The 17,242-nt window shown below is 46.2% G+C and overlaps 1 protein-coding gene across 7 annotated transcripts; it reads right to left on the bottom strand.

Moving 5' to 3' along the window:
* Window positions 1–1,289: 1,289 nt before the first annotated feature.
* Window positions 1,290–17,240, bottom strand: LOC120806409. Of its 7 annotated transcripts, XM_040157586.1 has the most exons (13): window positions 17,177–17,240; window positions 14,636–15,014; window positions 8,182–8,291; window positions 7,832–7,871; window positions 7,693–7,721; window positions 6,926–6,992; window positions 5,569–5,630; window positions 3,829–3,892; window positions 3,656–3,723; window positions 3,070–3,099; window positions 2,749–2,790; window positions 1,611–1,702; window positions 1,290–1,529 (listed from the first exon to the last, which is right to left on the bottom strand). In XM_040157586.1, the coding sequence occupies exons 3-13, from the start codon at window positions 8,282–8,284 to the stop codon at window positions 1,503–1,505; spliced, it is 624 nt and encodes a 207-aa protein (XP_040013520.1). In that variant the 5' UTR covers window positions 8,285–8,291; window positions 14,636–15,014; window positions 17,177–17,240; the 3' UTR covers window positions 1,290–1,502. The 7 variants fall into 7 exon arrangements, with proteins under 7 accessions (XP_040013520.1, XP_040013511.1, XP_040013546.1 ...); XM_040157577.1 differs by lacking the exon at window positions 17,177–17,240 and having other exon boundaries at window positions 14,636–15,323; XM_040157612.1 differs by lacking the exons at window positions 14,636–15,014; window positions 17,177–17,240 and adding an exon at window positions 12,656–12,688.
* Between the last annotated feature and the right edge of the window lie 2 nt (window positions 17,241–17,242).

Here is a 17,242-nt window from a genome sequence, read left to right on the forward strand (position 1 = left end):
TTCGTTAATCGTCTCTAAAGGTCAAATTACAAGAAAAGGAAAACATCAAAGAAAGGTCTCAGGAAGTAAAAATACATTTATCCTGTGATAAAATCCTCCCTAATGAAGGTTATGATGTTCAGTTTCAGAGTCGGTTTGTGTGGCTATACACTGACAGGTGTTTCTACTATTTTGTCCACCCCATTTATACCAATGAGGGTAATACACTACAACAGCAGCACAAACCGCAGCCTCCAGAATGATCACACGGTTGAATCAGCTCCTCTTTAACACAGTTTCAATAAAAAACTGAACGTCAGAACCTTCGTGATGGAGGATTTGTTACTGGACTGCTGGATCAGACTACATTAGTTTAAGCTGGTTGTTCCTAATTAACTGGCAAATTAATGTATACATCTGTACTTTTTACATCAGGTTTAAAAAGCCGTGTGTGGTCGTCGGTGTTCGGAGCCCGATTTCCACTCCAAACTGCACAGTTAGCCATAAAATATGAGCGATGTCTGTCATATTTCCACAAGCCCAAGGTGACGTCTTTAAGTGTCGTGTTTTATCCAGTCAACAGTCCAAAACTCAACGGCAGGTCAGGTTACGATGATATCAAACAGAGAAAAGCCGCCACCATAGAATGATCAGGTGTGTAAGCTTGATAAATGACTTTGAGACAATAACCACTGGTCCCCTTTCCTATCGCGACGACCCTGTTAGGGGACGGGGGACAAAATCCGCAGTGCTTGTGTTTTTGTGAGAGATGAACTCTCAAGCTAATCTGAGGCTTCAGCCGTCTTGATTTACACAGCTCGAGGGAGCATCCTCCCAAGTTACTGACTTTTCAGTGTGAAGTTCCCTCCTTGTGTTTCCTTGCTGAGCTGCAGCAGCGGGATGATAACACAACGAAATAACTTCCTACAAGTAGAGACTCTTAACTTGCTCTCAATTTAACCCCAACTGCTTCATATTAGCTTCAGACGAGCTTAAGAACATGTTTATACACTGAACGAGGACTGTGGATTTTGTCTTTCTAAAAACGACAGTGCGGCTAGACAGGGACAGGAAACAATGAGAACTGCTCCTTTAAGACGTTTCTCGAGCAAAATCTCCAAATGTCCTTGTTCCAGTTTGAGGATTTTTTCCTGCTTCCTCTGTTTTAAGTCACAGTAAACTCAGTATCATTGGATGAACAAAACTTGTAATATGGCAACAAAATCCACTTGTTCCAGCTTCTCATATGAATATTTGCTCATTTTCTTTGGGTCTTGGCTCAATCTGGCTCTTGGTTGATATTTTTTTTTTTTTTTTTACCCCCACAGTTCACAAAACAGACAAACTCAGCCTCTGCAGGACTTTTTCCCTCAGTTCCAGCTCCAGTTCTCTACCTATTTTCTCAGTCGTTTAGCTCTTAAATATCAATAAGGGGCAAAGGTGGAGGAAGAAAAATGAAGATGGCAGTTGAAAAGCCCACAGTTGTCGGGCAGTCGGAGGTCGATCGCTCAGTCTGTGTCCCGTCATGCTCGGAGCTGGCTGTGAATCATCTGAAAGGAAAAAGAAAAACTGAGCGGTTGCTGCTTCAGGAGTAAAGCTGAAGAAACATCAGTGAGCTTGTTTAAACCTACTGGGGGCTGATTGACGTAGTTCCCCTCATAGTCGTCGTCGTCATCGTCGTCGTCGTCGGTGTCGCTTTGAGGCAACAACTCTGGTTTTGATTCTGGTACAAAACGAGAAATTAAAACGCACATTAAATGGACGTGTGACCTGTAAGTGTCTCCAAAATGTTAAGAGTTCGCCCCCTCTGTGTATCTCACGGTAATCTGCTCTTTAGATTAAGATCTCGTGTGTTTAGGTGGTGATGAAGATGCAAGACAAAACATCACAAGGTCGCCAGTAGCACCAGGGATCATCCTCTGGGGGGCATGAACATGCGCTGAATATCAAGACAAACTGACCAGTGAAAACGGAGCGACTTTCATAGAAAAAAAGCCTTTGTCAACTCCAGAAATCTCTCGTCGGCCTCGACGTGGAATCAGCTGATCGTCCTCAGCAGATGTCACTGAGTTGTAAGGCTCCAACGAACCATAATATTGATTTTGAAGCGATTGTTCCCTTCATTAATTTTTTCATCTGTAAAACAAAAACGCCCCAAATCACTATTTCCTACAGCCCAAGCCCAGTGTCTTAAAAAAAACCCAAAGATATCCGTTCAAAAAATAACACTAAAATCTCAAGATCTAGAAAACTTGTTTGTAAAAAAACGTTTCCTTCACAGACTGTTTGTAGCTGAAACTGCGTCGTGCACTGTAAAGTATAAATGTTATTCTTAAATGAATGAAGGAAAGATAATAAACGTAAAACGTTGCCGTGGTTGAACCTAACTAATGAAAAGGAGAGGTCGCCTGCGTCGCCTGTTTTAATCATTGCATCGAATCGTCTTATGCAGACATTGTTTGCTCTGAGCCAAACAGTCCCGGGAACCGAACTAAACGGGTTAAAACTCTTCTCTTCCAGCAGTTTACGGTCATTGTGAATTCTTTCTATTTTAAAAGTTTGCCGTCGTGTATTTATCTTTTGGGAGAATCGGATGCTCGGCTCTGTGACACTGATGCTACAAGGATACGGGAGAGGCACCGGTGAGGACACACATTAAGACCGGGATGTGATGCTGCAGGACTTCATGTGTGAAACATCGGCACGGAGGAACTCGGCATGATCTGAACGATAAAAGAAAAATAAAAAGAAACTGGATCTCTGACTCACTTTGAGAGAGCAGCGGATCCACGTTCAGATAGTCTCGTTCCTCTGTGGAGAGAAGGAGGAGAAGAAAGCGGTAACCCCGGTGCTTCAGGGGTTAATTAGCAGCCGCGTAAATGTTGCGTGTTCTGGAGTGAATTCCCATGAACAACGTTAAAATGAGACGAGATTAACTTAAGATCAAGTTATCAGCCGTTTTGCATTCATAGAAATATAAGAACAAGTGCGTGTTTTTCAGAGGAAAAAAACAGGAGAACAGTTTACAGCTGTAGATGAAGGACAAGACAGAAATAAACAGAATGGTCCTTTAGAAGATGAACAACTCACCTTCGAGGTTCACGTAATCGTGTCGAACATCTGAGGAGGAAAACAGACATGATCACTTCACACAGGACGTCTCACTAACACACAGACCGCCGTTCACAATTTCCTCGTCTTCTCTCCATTTTTTCCTTTCTTACTTGTGCTATCTTTCTTTTCCTCTCTCTCTCTGCCTGTTTTCCTCGCTGCTTTTTTAAATTTCTTTCTCTCCTTCCTTTCTTTACTGAAAAGATGAAGACCGAAGGTCGCAGTCACAGTTTTCTCAGCGGGTGCGAATGACGTGACTGAGTAGTTTGTGCGCGTCTGAGAGTCTGAGGCTTCTGGTTCACCTGTGAGATGACTGCACGTACCGAATCCTCCTGGGCCTCTTTCTATGTGTTTCATCGAGGACGGACTAGAGGTAGGGGGGCCCCTAGTCCGCCCACGGATGAAACACCTCCATTCGTTAAACGGGTCGTTAAATAAAAAGGCAGCGTGGGACCTTCAGTAGGTTTTTGCCAGTAGACATTTATAAACTGGAGCCAGCTGATCCCAGAAGCTGCTGGACGGAACTTTACGGCGTCAAGCTGTTTTGCCATTTCCGAAACTGTACCTGAACTCGGCGTCGAGGCTCGGCTCTCGCTCGACGGAGTAGGGGCTTCGACGTCGGGTATCACGGTGCTGCAGAAAAAAAAAGAGAAGAAGAGATGTTCAGGTCAGAATGTGAGTCCCTGAAATGAATAAATGAATAAAACACCAGAGGTCGGTTTCAAAGAGGAGACCTACATGTATCCGGGATCTTCTATGTCACTGTCAGGAAGGTTTGGGTCAGGGTTTACGTATTCAGGTCCTGCAGAGAGAGTCCAAGTTAAAGGAAGCCCAGTTCGTTCACAGCATTATTTCTGTTTGACTTGTCGCTCCAAAGTCGAGGCCAGCAGGTCCCAACCGACCAAGTCAAGACCAACAAGTCCAAAGTCGAGGCCAACAAGTCCCAACATACCAAGTCAAGACCAACAAACCAAAGTCGAGGCCAGCAAGTCCCAACCGACCAAGTCAAGACCAACAAGTCCAAAGTCGAGGCCAGCAAGTCCCAACCGACCAAGTCAAGACCAACAAGTCCAAAGTCGAGGCCAACAAGTCCCAACCTACCAAGTCAAGACCAACAAGTCCAAAGTCGAGGCCAGCAAGTCCCAACCGACCAAGTCAAGACCAACAAGTCCAAAGTCGAGGCCAGCAAGTCCCAACCGACCAAGTCAAGACCAACAAGTCCAAAGTCGAGGCCAACAAGTCCAAAGTCGAGGCCAGCAAGTCCCAACCGACCAAGTCAAGACCAACAAGTCCAAAGTCGAGGCCAGCAAGTCCCAACCGACCAAGTCAAGACCAACAAGTCCAAAGTCGAGGCCAACAAGTCCCAACATACCAAGTCAAGACCAACAAGTCCAAAGTCGAGGCCAACAAGTCCCAACCTACCAAGTCAAGACCAACAAGTCCAAAGTCGAGGCCAGCAAGTCCCAACCGACCAAGTCAAGACCAACAAGTCCAAAGTCGAGGCCAACAAGTCCAAAGTCGAGGCCAGCAAGTCCCAACCGACCAAGTCAAGACCAACAAGTCCAAAGTCGAGGCCAGCAAGTCCCAACCGACCAAGTCAAGACCAACAGGTCCAAAGTCGAGGCCAGCAAGTCCCAACCTACCAAGTCAAGACCAACTGGTCCAAAGTCGAGGCCAACAAGTCCCAACCTACCAAGTCAAGACCAACTGGTCCAAAGTCGAGGCCAACAAGTCCAAAGTCGAGGCCAACAAGTCCCAGCCTTCAAAGTCAAGACCAAAAAGTCTTATGTCAAAGCAATCAAGTCCAAAATACAGACAAACAAGTCCCAAGTCAGGACCAAGTCCCAAGACGATGGCGACAAGCCCCTAAAGTCACAAATCCAGACTAAGAAGTCCCAAGCTGAGGCCAGCAAGTCCCAACCTACCAAGGTAAGACCAACAAGTCCAAAGCTGAGGCCAACAAGTCAAATCAAGGTCATCAAAGTCAAGCTCAAAGTCTTAACCGGTTTTGTCCACTATATTCACAGTTACCTATGTTGCAGTCTAGAAATGTGCAGCGGAAAATAATTACAGGTCTGTAGTTCGTGTACAGTATCCATGTTTGATTGCAAAATACTGACCCAGGACTGGCTGCACTCCCTAAATGTCTTTGGGTTTGTGGGTTAGAGGAACGTAGGACACTGCTTCTCAAACGCACTGTTAGAAAAGTTAAACGTGATCTTACCATCTGCTGGATTCTCATAACTTGGATTACTTTCTGTAGGACGGAAAAAGTCGTGTTGTGTAAGATTTTTAAAGAGCATCACATTAAGTGCACGGACTCCGAGATCAGAGATCGAATGCTGGAAAGTTGCATCTAACTGTTTTTGACATATGCGATAAAGAGTAAAGAAAAAAAAAAATTCTGACTGACATTATTAATAAATCCTGGAAGAAGACATCATCAACGAAAAGGTCAAATGAACGGAGGACTCTCACCAGTCTCTGTTGGGGTGAAGGACCGGTGTCTCCGCTGGGTTCCGGGATCAGCTGAAGGTGAGCTGAGTGTGAACAGATCAAAAGACCGAATCAAAGCCCTGACACGAGGTGACCCCGTCCTCTGTAGTCCGAGGTTTCATCTCTCACAAACCAAACCATGAAGTCCAAGTATCTGTGCTTAGACCAGGACCTGTGTCTATTGAAGTGCTAAGAAGTCAAGCGTTGGACTCAAGTTAAAGAGAAAAGTAAAAATCTTTCACTTTCACTTTTAAAATAAAACTTCTTTTGACGAAAAAGTCTTTTCAGTGTCAGAATAATGAAGAGTGGTGGACAGTAACTAAGTACATTTACTCAAGTACATTTTTGATGTACTTTACTTGAGTGTTTGCATTTCCTGCTACTCTATTCTGCTCCACTACGTTTTAGACAGAAATGTTCTACTCCATCTGTGTGAACCAGATCAGGAAGAGAAACTCTGATCAACCAATGAATGACCAGGCCTTATTCTAGGTTCAGACGAGACGTAACCGATCCCTGAGGTGCAGTCACGAGCTGCCCAGCGTTAGATAAACACTACCTCCCACCACCTCCTCTGTTTGGTGTTTTTTTAACTGCTGAAAACGAAGCAGCGGAATAAACCCGACCCTGATGTGATTCACAGTCTCTGACCATCTTCACGTCAGCGTGGAACTAAATTTCCTCTCCTCCTCCGGTTTCTCTGACCCACCTCGTCCACCGGAACGTCTCGCAGCAGAGTCTAGTTTCCATTTCAATTTCCTGTTTATACATTTATACATTATAATTATGTGTAATAAATAATGATAGTAAAATTAACTATACTATATGTTCTTGCAGAATAACAAACCAGTGAATGAACCGTAGGGGTTTTTTTTTTAAAAGAATGACTAATATTGAAGATGGAGGGCCGATCTATATCTCTGATTGGTTACTCCTTGATCAGTCGTGATCAGCTGATGAATGCGTCGTATTGCTCAGACTTCACTACTTTCTGACGAGTTGGGGAAATACGGGCCTTGAGAGATCAAACTGTGCCGAGGCCTCGGGCGGACCTGGCCGTCGGGAACCGATTCTACGGCCTCGGTTGTTCCTACTAGAACAGTGGGTTCCGTCATGGTCAGCCACCGGGACTCTTCCTCGAGCCGCTGTGTCTGTAAGAAGTTCGGGACCTGGTCTCCAGCGGGGGCAGAATCAAAGCTGCGCAGCCGTGGTGTTCGACCCACCACCGAGAACTGAGGAGTTTTCGGTCAGCGTCGGTGCTGATGAAGGCCTCGTACTCGTGGCAGGTATGAACCAGGTGTGTTTTTTGTGATTTAAAAAAAAAGAAAAAGCAACTCACACAACTCTGTGTGGTGACAGCAGGTGGGGAGCGGAGCGGATGGAGTTCAGATCCCCGGCTGGCTGCACTGCAACTCGACAGAGAGAGAGAGAGTCACTGTCACCATCATCATCATCATCATCATCACCACCATCACCATCCTCCGCCCCAGCGTAGAAACGTCATCACCTCCACGAAACTGATTGGTTCTACCATCGTCACGGACACTAAGCTCTTCTCACATAGGCCTCAGTTCAAAGGTGGTTTTTACCGGCTAAACTAAGTGACCACTTGCTCTGGAGGGAAATGTCTCCTCTCGTGTGTCTGATCACGGAGTCAACCCGACCTTGTATAGTTCAGTTAGTCACTAAAATCTCCCTGAGCAGCAGGAACAGCACGTAAACATCATTACTCATGTTAAAATGTGAATTGCTACTGAAATATCTCAAGAAAAAAGGTCACAAATAACTTCGATGGCAAATACTGTGCAGCCAATGGAGATGGCTCAGGTCATGTGCTTTTACTCTTGAATAAGTCTTCAAAGACGTAACCCTTAAATAACACAACTTTGATTTGATGCTAAATCCTTATGTTTAAAGTTATCACATGAGAAATGGAGACGTTTCGTGTTTTATTTGTGGTTGAAATCAATTTACAATTTACATGCTCTTCAAATATTTTCCGAGACCAACTGGGAGCCGCTGCAGAGCCATCAACAAAACATCATCTAAGAAAAACTAACTTTACCAAAGTGCGTTTTTGTTTTGTTTTTTTCTCTCCAGACTCACGTGGATGGATGACTCTGAATTCAGTGGATCTGAGGGAAAGAGAGAAACAGACACGTCGTCACTTGGTGTAAAACTGAGAGATTTAACCCGAGTTGTTGTTCAGTGAAAATATGATCATCTTTCACTCATGAAGACTTACTGCATGTATTCCTCCGAGGCATTAGTTTGCCTGATGGAGACTGGTGGGAGGAAAGAGAGAAACATTTCATCGCTCAGCAGCTAAAAGCAGAAGCCAAAGCGGCCGTTGTGACCAGCGTTGGTTAAAAAACGTCCTGACTACACGTCGTTATGAACAAGCAGAGCAGCGGTTAACCACACGTCTGTACGGAGAGAGACATTAGCCTCGGCGATGGAGACAAAACGATCTGATGACGAAACCGGACGGAGCGTCGGTGAATCTTCACACGCGCTCGGTTTTCGTCCTGCAGATCGTGTAAACGCACGTTCCGTCGCCATCGCCGAGGCCAACTCCTCCCCGCGTCACCTCACCCAGCGCGCCCTTGTTCCAGCAGTCCAGGCAGACGACGGCCAGGAGGACGATGGAGACGAAGACGGCGGCCGACAGAACCAGGAAGAACCAGGAGGGGTCCATGGTTCATCTGAGGAGGACGGAACAGGGGCGTCAGGAGACGGGCAGAGCTTCACTCAGTCCGCGAGGGAAAACCAACAGGAGCAACCGAGTGTGTTCGAACCCCAGAACTTTATTTGGTAAAACCGATTTTACATCTCTGTAATTTCCTCTGAAGCTTCTTATTCATTTAAACCCAAGTAACTTCCCCTTTTTTAAAATCCTCCACTGGAATATTGGTTTTCCCTGACGCTCCGTATGCAGGTGCATACAACCGGACGTTTGCCTGTGGATGAATTGCACATTTTTACACCTTCTGCTGAGGCCGACCTGCTGAGCACTGACTGAAAGACTCTAGATTTAGAATGAATTGGCTTTCATTTTCCCCCCATAGTGACATAGTTGTTTCCACCAAATGTTGTGGAAACTGTGAGGACATTTTGCACATGTAAAATAAAACGTTACCCTTTGTTTTTAATTCTAGTGGCGATCCCAGAGACCTTTCACCGATACCAAACACGCTGACTTCTGGGAAGATGCTTCTAAAATATTTCAGTTTGATCGAAGGAAGCAGATAAAGAAAAGAAAAAAATGGAGCCTGTGGTTTGAATATTTCACTCAGTGGAAACATCATAGAGCTTCAGCGAAGAGCTGCAACAACAACACGCTGATACAGAACAGACTGGTTCTGTGAAACCGTCTGACAGAGCCGGACCTGAGGAGGCTTAACTGATATTAATGTGACAGCTGCAACGAGCAGCTGTTTTCGTTACTGATCAATCTGACGGTAAAATAATAAAACACAAAACATGGGACACTGAGGCAAAGAGCAAAGGGTGAAGTCATCCATCTTTTTTTTTTTTGTCCAACCAACAGTATGAAAACATCCAGTTTGGTTTAATATAAGATCAAGGAAAGCAACTAACTCTCAGATGTGAGAACCTGGAAGCATCAGAGTTTTTGCCATTTACGTTTTAACAGACATCTGAAACGATGAATCGATTATCAACAAAACAGTAGCAGCTGATTTATTTTATTTCAGTCGACCTATTTGCTGCAGCTGTAATTAATATGAATTAATATTCTCTCTCTGTATATTTTCTGAATTTTTACAAACCAAACAATCAGTTAATGAATTGAGAGAATAATCAGCAGATTAATCACGAAGCCGGATATAGAGAGTTCACATCGGCTCCACCTCGAGCAGCTACAACAGTAAAACGCTGTCTACGCATTAATGCCCCAGAAACGATAACGACAACGATATAATATGTCCCAGCATAACAGTCAGAGGGGCCGCTTTACTGCACCGAGTACTTCAGTACACTTTCCTGATCCTACTCCCGTACTTTTACTTCGGTAATATTTGGATATCAGTGTTTTTACTTCTGCTTCCTCCACAGCTCAGCTATAGTAGCGAGTAGTGAGACTCAGCTCCACCTGAAGCGCAGACGAGATTAAAAACACCTGTCAGTTATTCACAGTGAGAACTTTTACTTTGAAACCAGAACGTCTCCCTCTGTGGACGTTTGCTGTTTTTCACTTCGTGGTTTTCCTGCTTCAGAATTGAACCAGTGGAAACTTCCACCGATGATCCCCCGACTTCAAAACACGTCACATTTCCACTGCATTAGAAACAAAACGACGAGGCCTCAGTTTAGATCAGAATGTGACCCAGGGCCACGTTTAAGAGAGGTTCAGTGCGTGAACCCGATGAGTAGGACATTCATCAGGTGGTTTCAGCTGACATTGTCACCTGATGAATGTCCTACTCATCGGGTTGGTGACACGGAGATGATGTTTCCGCCGAGTTCACGCACTGAACCTCTCTTAAAATAACCACGCGACCTGGTTCAGAAGGAAGACGAGCGTGTGTGTGTGTGTGTGCGAGGGGCTGACGGCCGTCCTGTGGTGACACTGCAAAGTGCTTTATGCTCCCTTACTGTAAGTCTGCAGCTCTGCAGATTTTGCCCAATGAGGCTGGGGGGTTGGGTACAGTTTTCACCGGGACTATTTCTTCAGAAGAAAGTGGCTCCAGTGAAAACCGTAGACACTGAATTTTCTAAATGTCATGTTTTAATTTTTTTTAATACCGAACCACAAACTAAACTCATTCAGCTCCATTGTGTTGGTAAAGTTTCAGAGACAGAATCTCAGACTGAATCCAACTTTCTAAAGGGACGGATACCGAAAATCTGTCGGTTCTCCAGAGGACACGATGTTTGGACTGAATATAGAATCTGATATGGACCCGTGACTCCACAGACGCTTAGTAAAGTCGGAGAAAAGCAGCTGCGGTCTGGACTTGTTTCAGAGTCATTAACACGGTGATGCTGAAGGGGGCGGAGCTGAGCCCCGGGGGGGGGCAACGGCCAGGCCCAACCCCTGGGAATAACCCACAATGCACGGCGCTGTGAACGCAGAATTAGGGAAGCGAACCCGGTGACTGGGTAAAAATGCAGGGGCCGCCCCAGGGCCTTTATAACCTAATGTGTCGCCACTCAGAAGACCCGGTGCCTTTGGGGCCCCGGGGGCCGTTGCCCTTCAGCTGTCGGACAAAAGGCTGGTTGGAGGTGGGGGCAGGAAGGAGAGACAAAAAGCTGCAGTCGAGACGGACAGTTCCCAACGGGCTTCACAGCCTGTCACAGGAAGTCACAGGAACACTCAGCGTCCTGTCAGAGCTGATCCCCAGTTAATGAAATGCCGCCAGAACAATGCATTCTGGGGTTTAACCTCCATACTACAGGGAGTCTCAGCTGGGCCGTCCCTCTCAAACGGGCTGATCTGTCAGGAACATCTGCACAGTCTTCACATCCCACTTTCCAGAGGTTTTTGCGTGGAATCGGTTACATTCGCACTGTGGACTACAGCTGTCGGAGCGCGTCTGCAGCCTGAGATCTGCGTGGAGCCGCTCGGCATCTACACGGTGAGCGGGACGAAGCTCCGTAGAGCGAGTTAAATGAAAAACGTAAGGTTTCCATTAAACGTCAGCTCTTAGGTCAGGGGAGAGCCCGGTGTTTCCCATCATGCCCTGGGGTCGCAGCTGCAGCCTTGATCCGCTGAGGTTACTGTTGCCTTCGCCTGCATGGCGCCGGAGCGAGTCGGGATCAGGTCGGATCCGGAACGAGCCCGTTATCGGCAGAAATCCCAGTTGATGACAACGGCTCTGCTTCAGTGGACAACGTATGACTGGTTTGGATGTTAAAACCTCCCACAGCCCCGTCGGTGGACGTTCATCTCTTAGGATGAACCTCTGACAAACGATGCTCGTACTCGCTGTGGAGAAACAGGCTCGTGGAAAAGAACTGGTTTTATGTTTCTATGTCCTCGTGTCAGAACACGGCCATTTTCTCAGATTAAGCAACGAGCGGGAGGAAGCCATGTTTTGAAAATGAAACATCCTGCTCCGTTCTCTCAAGTAACTTTTTACTTTCCTGAGGCGTCAGAAGAAGAACGCGACGATAATCATCTACCTCCTGATCACAGAGTTGAGTCACACAGGAAGGAAAACCATTTGACACGTACTACGACTGACTGGTGCCGGCAGCTCATTTTCTTTCCTCTGCAAAGCTCAGCTCGCCCCTTACTGATCACCAGCCGGCTCCAGAGACTGGAAACGCGCTTCGCAGAAAATACCTGCACCCACGCACAACGTGAACATGGAAACCTCCAGGCCAACCTGCCAAAAAAGAACAAAAACGCCCAACACACCTTTACCCTGCAGTAAAGAGGCTCCGGGATTGGAAAAAAGGTTTCAGTGAAAACCTCATTCACTTAAAAACTCCATCCTCCTCACGAGGTTCAAAACCAGCTCCTCACTCAACACTGCGCTGGTAGAGGATGGACATCTTGTGAGTCATCTTGAGCTCGCTTTGTGTTTTGTTTTTTTCCCCTTGAAAGGGAGATAATAGAGCCTTGAAAGGTCTTATAAAAACCTTTCAAGGTTCTATTGTGCTGTGTCAGCAGCCGGCAGATAGAAATGAGTGTAAGCTGAAGTGAGAGGAAAGGAAGTATGACAGGAAAAGACAGATAAACAGTATCAGATTTTAATCATTTGGTTCATGACGCTGCCGAGTTTTGAGTTTGGCTGCAATAAAATTTCGTGTTCGGCGAAGAACCAAAAAGAGCCAGAACCAAATTTTTTTCCCCTCCTCTCACCCAGGGAGTCACATATATACTTCTAAACTTTTCATCTAATAAAAAAAGAGTCTTTTTAAAGTGTAAAATCGGGTTATCCACAAAACATCTGTAGAACAGTTTAAAATGAACTAAATGATCATTTAAAGTCAGGAAATTCTGTTCAGATGTAAAAAAAATGACTCCATTACAAGTAAAAGCCCTGAACTTTAGTAAAAGTACAGAAGTATTATTACAATTGTAGTTTAGATACAGTACCTGAGTCTGTTTCTGCCGTTGTTTAAGATCAAGTCAATGAGACTAAGACCGGGACCGAACGCAGCTTCAAGAACCCCAGTAACGTCCCGGAGTCTCTGCCGGTTTTCTGGAAACTTCAAAGTGACGACGAGACTCCGGGGAGTTACCGGGACCAACCGAGAGCCGGTCCGGCACATAACCCTCGCACTGCGGCGCTGAACCTGCGTTTCATTGTAAATTTAAAAGGGACAGACTCTAATTCAGGATTAGATTTCTTTCTCCGCTGTGGTTTCGATGTGCTTGGTTTAAATTGATTCTGACAAAAACGTCTGCTGAACGAATGTAATGTAATAGAACTGAACCTTTACAGATCAAACAAACGAGATGTCACATGTTAATCAGGGAGGTGGGTTTTGTCTCCTCCGGCTAGCAGTTTCCCCCCGTTTCCAGTCTTTATGCTAAGCTAGGCTAACCAGCTGATGGCGGCAGCTCCGTAGTTACGGTCCAGACGCGAGAGTGGGATCAAACTGAGAGAGGAAGAATCCAACCGTTCCTTTAAAACGGGATTTTGAAATAATATTGAGAATCCGAAGTGGGGACGAGCGGCGGAGGAGAAGCAGCTCAGGTGTTTTAGTTAATTAAAAGTAAATTTAAGTAAAAAATACAAAAGTATTTGCATCAAAATATATTTATAGAGGAAAAGGTTCAAGTACTCATCATTCAAAATGGCCCCTTTCACATTCACATTATAATGTATTGTGGATTTTATGGATTCACGTGTGAGCATCACTTTAATGATGCAACAGGCAAATATAACCACAGCTGCTGCTGCAGCTGCAGAACTCAATCTGATGTAAGACATCGTCATCGTCATCATCATCATATTTCTACATGAAAAATGACAAATGAGACCAAGTAGTTGCCAGTTAACTTTCTGACAGATTTAACCACAATTTCAGCTCCACTTAAACAGACCGTTTGTAACCTCCAGCTGGCAGGTAAATGTAGGGCAGTAAAAGTACAATAGCAGAAGTAGAAAGTGGCATGACAAGAAGAGATTCAGGTAAATGTACTTAGTTGCTTTCCAGCACTGGGGGAAAGTACTTTTTGAGCCAGCAGCTCTATATGTTTTCTCTCACAATAATTATTGATTGGTAATTTTACTCCTTTATCAGAGTCGACAGTAGAGAGGTAGGTGGAGCTGAGGGGGGAGAGAGGGGTGGAGAATGACATGTGACAAAGGTCGTGGCCGGACTCGAAAACAGGGTTGTCGCGGTGTAATGGTTCGCCCTGGACCATCGGCACAACCGGGACATCCTCCGACCTCTACCAGTTGTCTCAAACACAGGATGCCACCAAGTCGTGTTGCAAAATGAAAAGCAGCAGGTGGGTTTCCATCCACCTGGTTTTAATCTGCATGTTGTTTTCTAGATTCTCTCCAAATTTTATTCGCTACAAACCAAATCACGAGGCAAACCATCACTGGTATCCTCAACCTCCCTGTCTGTCCTCTCTCATATTTATATCTCTGTCCCTGGTAGGACGTGAACCCCCATCCCACTGGACGCATGCTGCGGACACCAGAGTGTCTTTGAGTGAAACTTTAACTTTGGCCTGCAGCACCGGCTGGAAAGTCACAGCGGTGCGTGATGTCGATCTTGTGCTTCTGGTGTGAAAAGCAGACCTGTGATTCCTCATTTTCGAGTCCCTGTCGCATGATCGAGTGAATTAAAAGAGTGCGCGACCCACTGGTGACCTTTTGGCCGATAGCACCAGCACCACGCCCTAAGAAACCAACATTTCTGGTCCACGGAGTGAAAACTGGTCTGGCTCCTTCACCAGGCTTCAAAGTTAAAAAAAAATCTGTGCAGTTGAACGTTCAACTCGACCTCCGCCTTCCTGCCCCGTCCTCCATGTGCATGCTGGGAAGAATCGGAGGTTCCTCCATCGTGCAGAGGTCACAAATGACTACCTGAACAGATAAAAGGACGGAAAACTCACCTACGCCCGAGGACAAACGTTGATTGGAGAGACAATTGGACGGAGGATGGAGGATCGGTGAAGTTTCGGGGCCTGCGGCTGGTCTCGTGTCCTCCACAGTATCTGGTCCACATGAGGCGACTACTGTAACCAAACATCTGCCATGTCTGAAGACCTCTTTGCTCGCTTTCTCCTTCTCTGTACCCTTTGCTTCTTTCCTCCCCGATGAGCTGATCTGGGCCCCCAGTGACCTACTTGGCTCTTTCCTCCCTCCCTCTTTGTCAACGACTCTCCTCCTCTGTCGTCGCTGCGCCCAATCACCTCCCAAGCTGAGTGGATGGGTCCCGTCTCATCTCCCGCCACAGACCTTCTGATCTTCCGCCGTGTTCCTCAGCGCTACCTATGAGAGAGTCGAAGATTGGACCACCAGCCCAGGTCAGGTTTGTGCCAGGAGACGGAGCGGAGGCTTCTAAAAGTTCAGAAGACACAGAAGACGGCCTGAAAAAGTCCCTTGATCAATGAGAGAACCCTGAGCACGAGATCACAGTCGATGAGTGCGAGTGTGCGACAAACCTCTGCAGAGGTTGACTCACTAACCAGGTGACTCACTAACCAACCAGCTACCGTAAAAGATTAAATCTCTGTGAGGGTGAGCAGAGTGTGTGGGTTGATCAAATTGCCCTCTTTCAGCCGCTCTCAACTGCAAACTGCAACTGGTGGTGGAAACTGGAAAAGAGGCACGAGGTTCACAGCAGCAAAATGTCAGAAAGAAAAAAAAAAAAAAAAGTCTAACGCAAACACCCCGAACCAATCAGGAGATGTAAGCGCGACACCTCAGAGCGTCGCCGGGTGTCAAGAAGCAGCAGCGCTCTGTGGACGCTGCTGCAACCGTCTCAGCATCCTCCCACCTACAAACAGGAAACCACACCGAGGGTAGGAAGCCGAGTCCTCCTCTCCTCCTCTCTTCACTCCTGTCCTCGCTTGGCCTCTTTTCTCCTTCTCTCGAGAGAAGACTCAGAAAGCAGAGGAGAGGAAAAAAAAAAAGAGAGAGGGGGAGCAGAGCAGAGAAACCCCCCATGGACGGGGGAGGGGAGGGGACACCTGCTGAGATAAGGTTGGAAAACACATCGGACACTGCGACTAAACTGAGCTACTGCTGACTGATGGTGCAGGCGAGGGCCGGTTTCTCCGCTGCAAAGTCAGACTCCAGCCCCCCCCCATCTCCCCCGATCGCTTTAGCGGACAGGCCACTGAGCTCACGGGCCCCGCCCACAGGGACCGATCGATCGGCAGGTGATTGACAACATGCTACTTAGGCTCCACCTACAACTAGGCTGAAACTTTCTGTCCGATTCCGTTTAGAATCAGGGCCTCGCTCTGGGATGAACGATCTGTAAACCGTTGCACCTGTTCAGGGCCGGACTAACCTCCCCGGGGCCCCCCAGGACAAAACTCTGTCGTCGGGCCCTTATTAAACTCACTGTACTTGGCAGGTTAATCGTGTCCCCCGGCTCCCAGGCGCCAAGCAGCACTGCAGAGCTGCAAAGAGTTCAGTTGGTTGACAGAAAATTAACTGGCAATTCTGATCATTTCATGGCTCCACTCTTTCTTTAGAAAAAAGAGGTTTATATTTCCAGCTTCTCAAAAGTGTAGATTTGCTTATTTTCCAAAGAGCAAGGCCCAAACTTTTATGTTTCGAACGCGGGCAAACAAAGGTGAGATATATACCGATGCACTGAAAGTGTTTTCAAACTGAGGACCCAAGTGGTTGGTTTGGTAAAAGGTAAGTTCCGGGGTGAATATTCAGTCAAAAGTCGCAGCCCCGAGGAGAGCAAATGATTTGATTTGGCAGTAGAGGAGGTCTGGTGTTTAAACATGCATGTGATTAAGTCCTTAGCAGAGTACTGTCACAAGAAGGGTCTCGCTTTTGGGACTGGGATTTAGGATTTGGTGGAAATGAAAATACATCATAATAATAAGGCATTCACCTTATAAACCATAAGCCGGTTCTCTCCCTTACTTGGTAGAACATTAGCTGCTTTTAACAATGAGAGGCACTGATATCGGTATTGATATTGGTGATTCTGACCCTGGTACTTGGTATCAGATTGAAACCAGATTTGATGGTTTCGCCTCCCCTGATGCGGTTTTTCTTTCCACTTTCCATTTCAGACAGTTTCTTATTTCATCCAAACTTTTAGAATAGAACTAGTTCTTCAGGGTTAATCTCAACCAGATTTGACGAGTCTAAGCGTAGTGGTTTTTTGATCTGGACCTGGTCCTAGGGGAAACCGGTCTAGTTGGGGAGAAAAAAAAGCAGTGAAATCACCTTTTTGTTTTCATGAATAAAATAGAAGGTTCTGACAAAGCTGAAAGTGGCTTTAACCAGCATCCTTACACAGCAAACGGTGCAGGAAACTGAGACGTGGTCGCTCTGTGTTAGGTTCACCGTCATTTACCACAACAGCTGAATCAGAGACTCGCTTCAGGCGACTTAGTCAAAATCCTCCTCCTTCTCAGTCATAACTCGGTCAAACCTGAACATGCAGGCATGAAACGTACCGGTGTCGTTCAGTGAGACTTGTACCGTGTGAGGACGTCGTTATCCCCGGTGTCCATCCAGAGGAA

This window comes from Xiphias gladius, chromosome 3 (genome assembly GCF_016859285.1).
Source record: "Xiphias gladius isolate SHS-SW01 ecotype Sanya breed wild chromosome 3, ASM1685928v1, whole genome shotgun sequence".
Taxonomy (NCBI): Eukaryota; Metazoa; Chordata; class Actinopteri; order Istiophoriformes; family Xiphiidae; genus Xiphias; species Xiphias gladius.

Bases quoted from the DNA above. Each gene is read 5' to 3' on its own strand.
- LOC120806409 (XM_040157586.1), bottom strand. From the start codon at position 8,284: ATGGACCCCTCCTGGTTCTTCCTGGTTCTGTCGGCCGCCGTCTTCGTC. The intron at 7,872-8,181 runs GTGAGGTGACGC...TCCTCCCACCAG, and splicing joins CTGGAACAAGGGCGCGCTGG to TCTCCATCAGGCAAACTAAT. The intron at 1,703-2,748 runs GTGAGTCAGAGA...GTTTTGTACCAG, and splicing joins GGATCCGCTGCTCTCTCAAA to AATCAAAACCAGAGTTGTTG.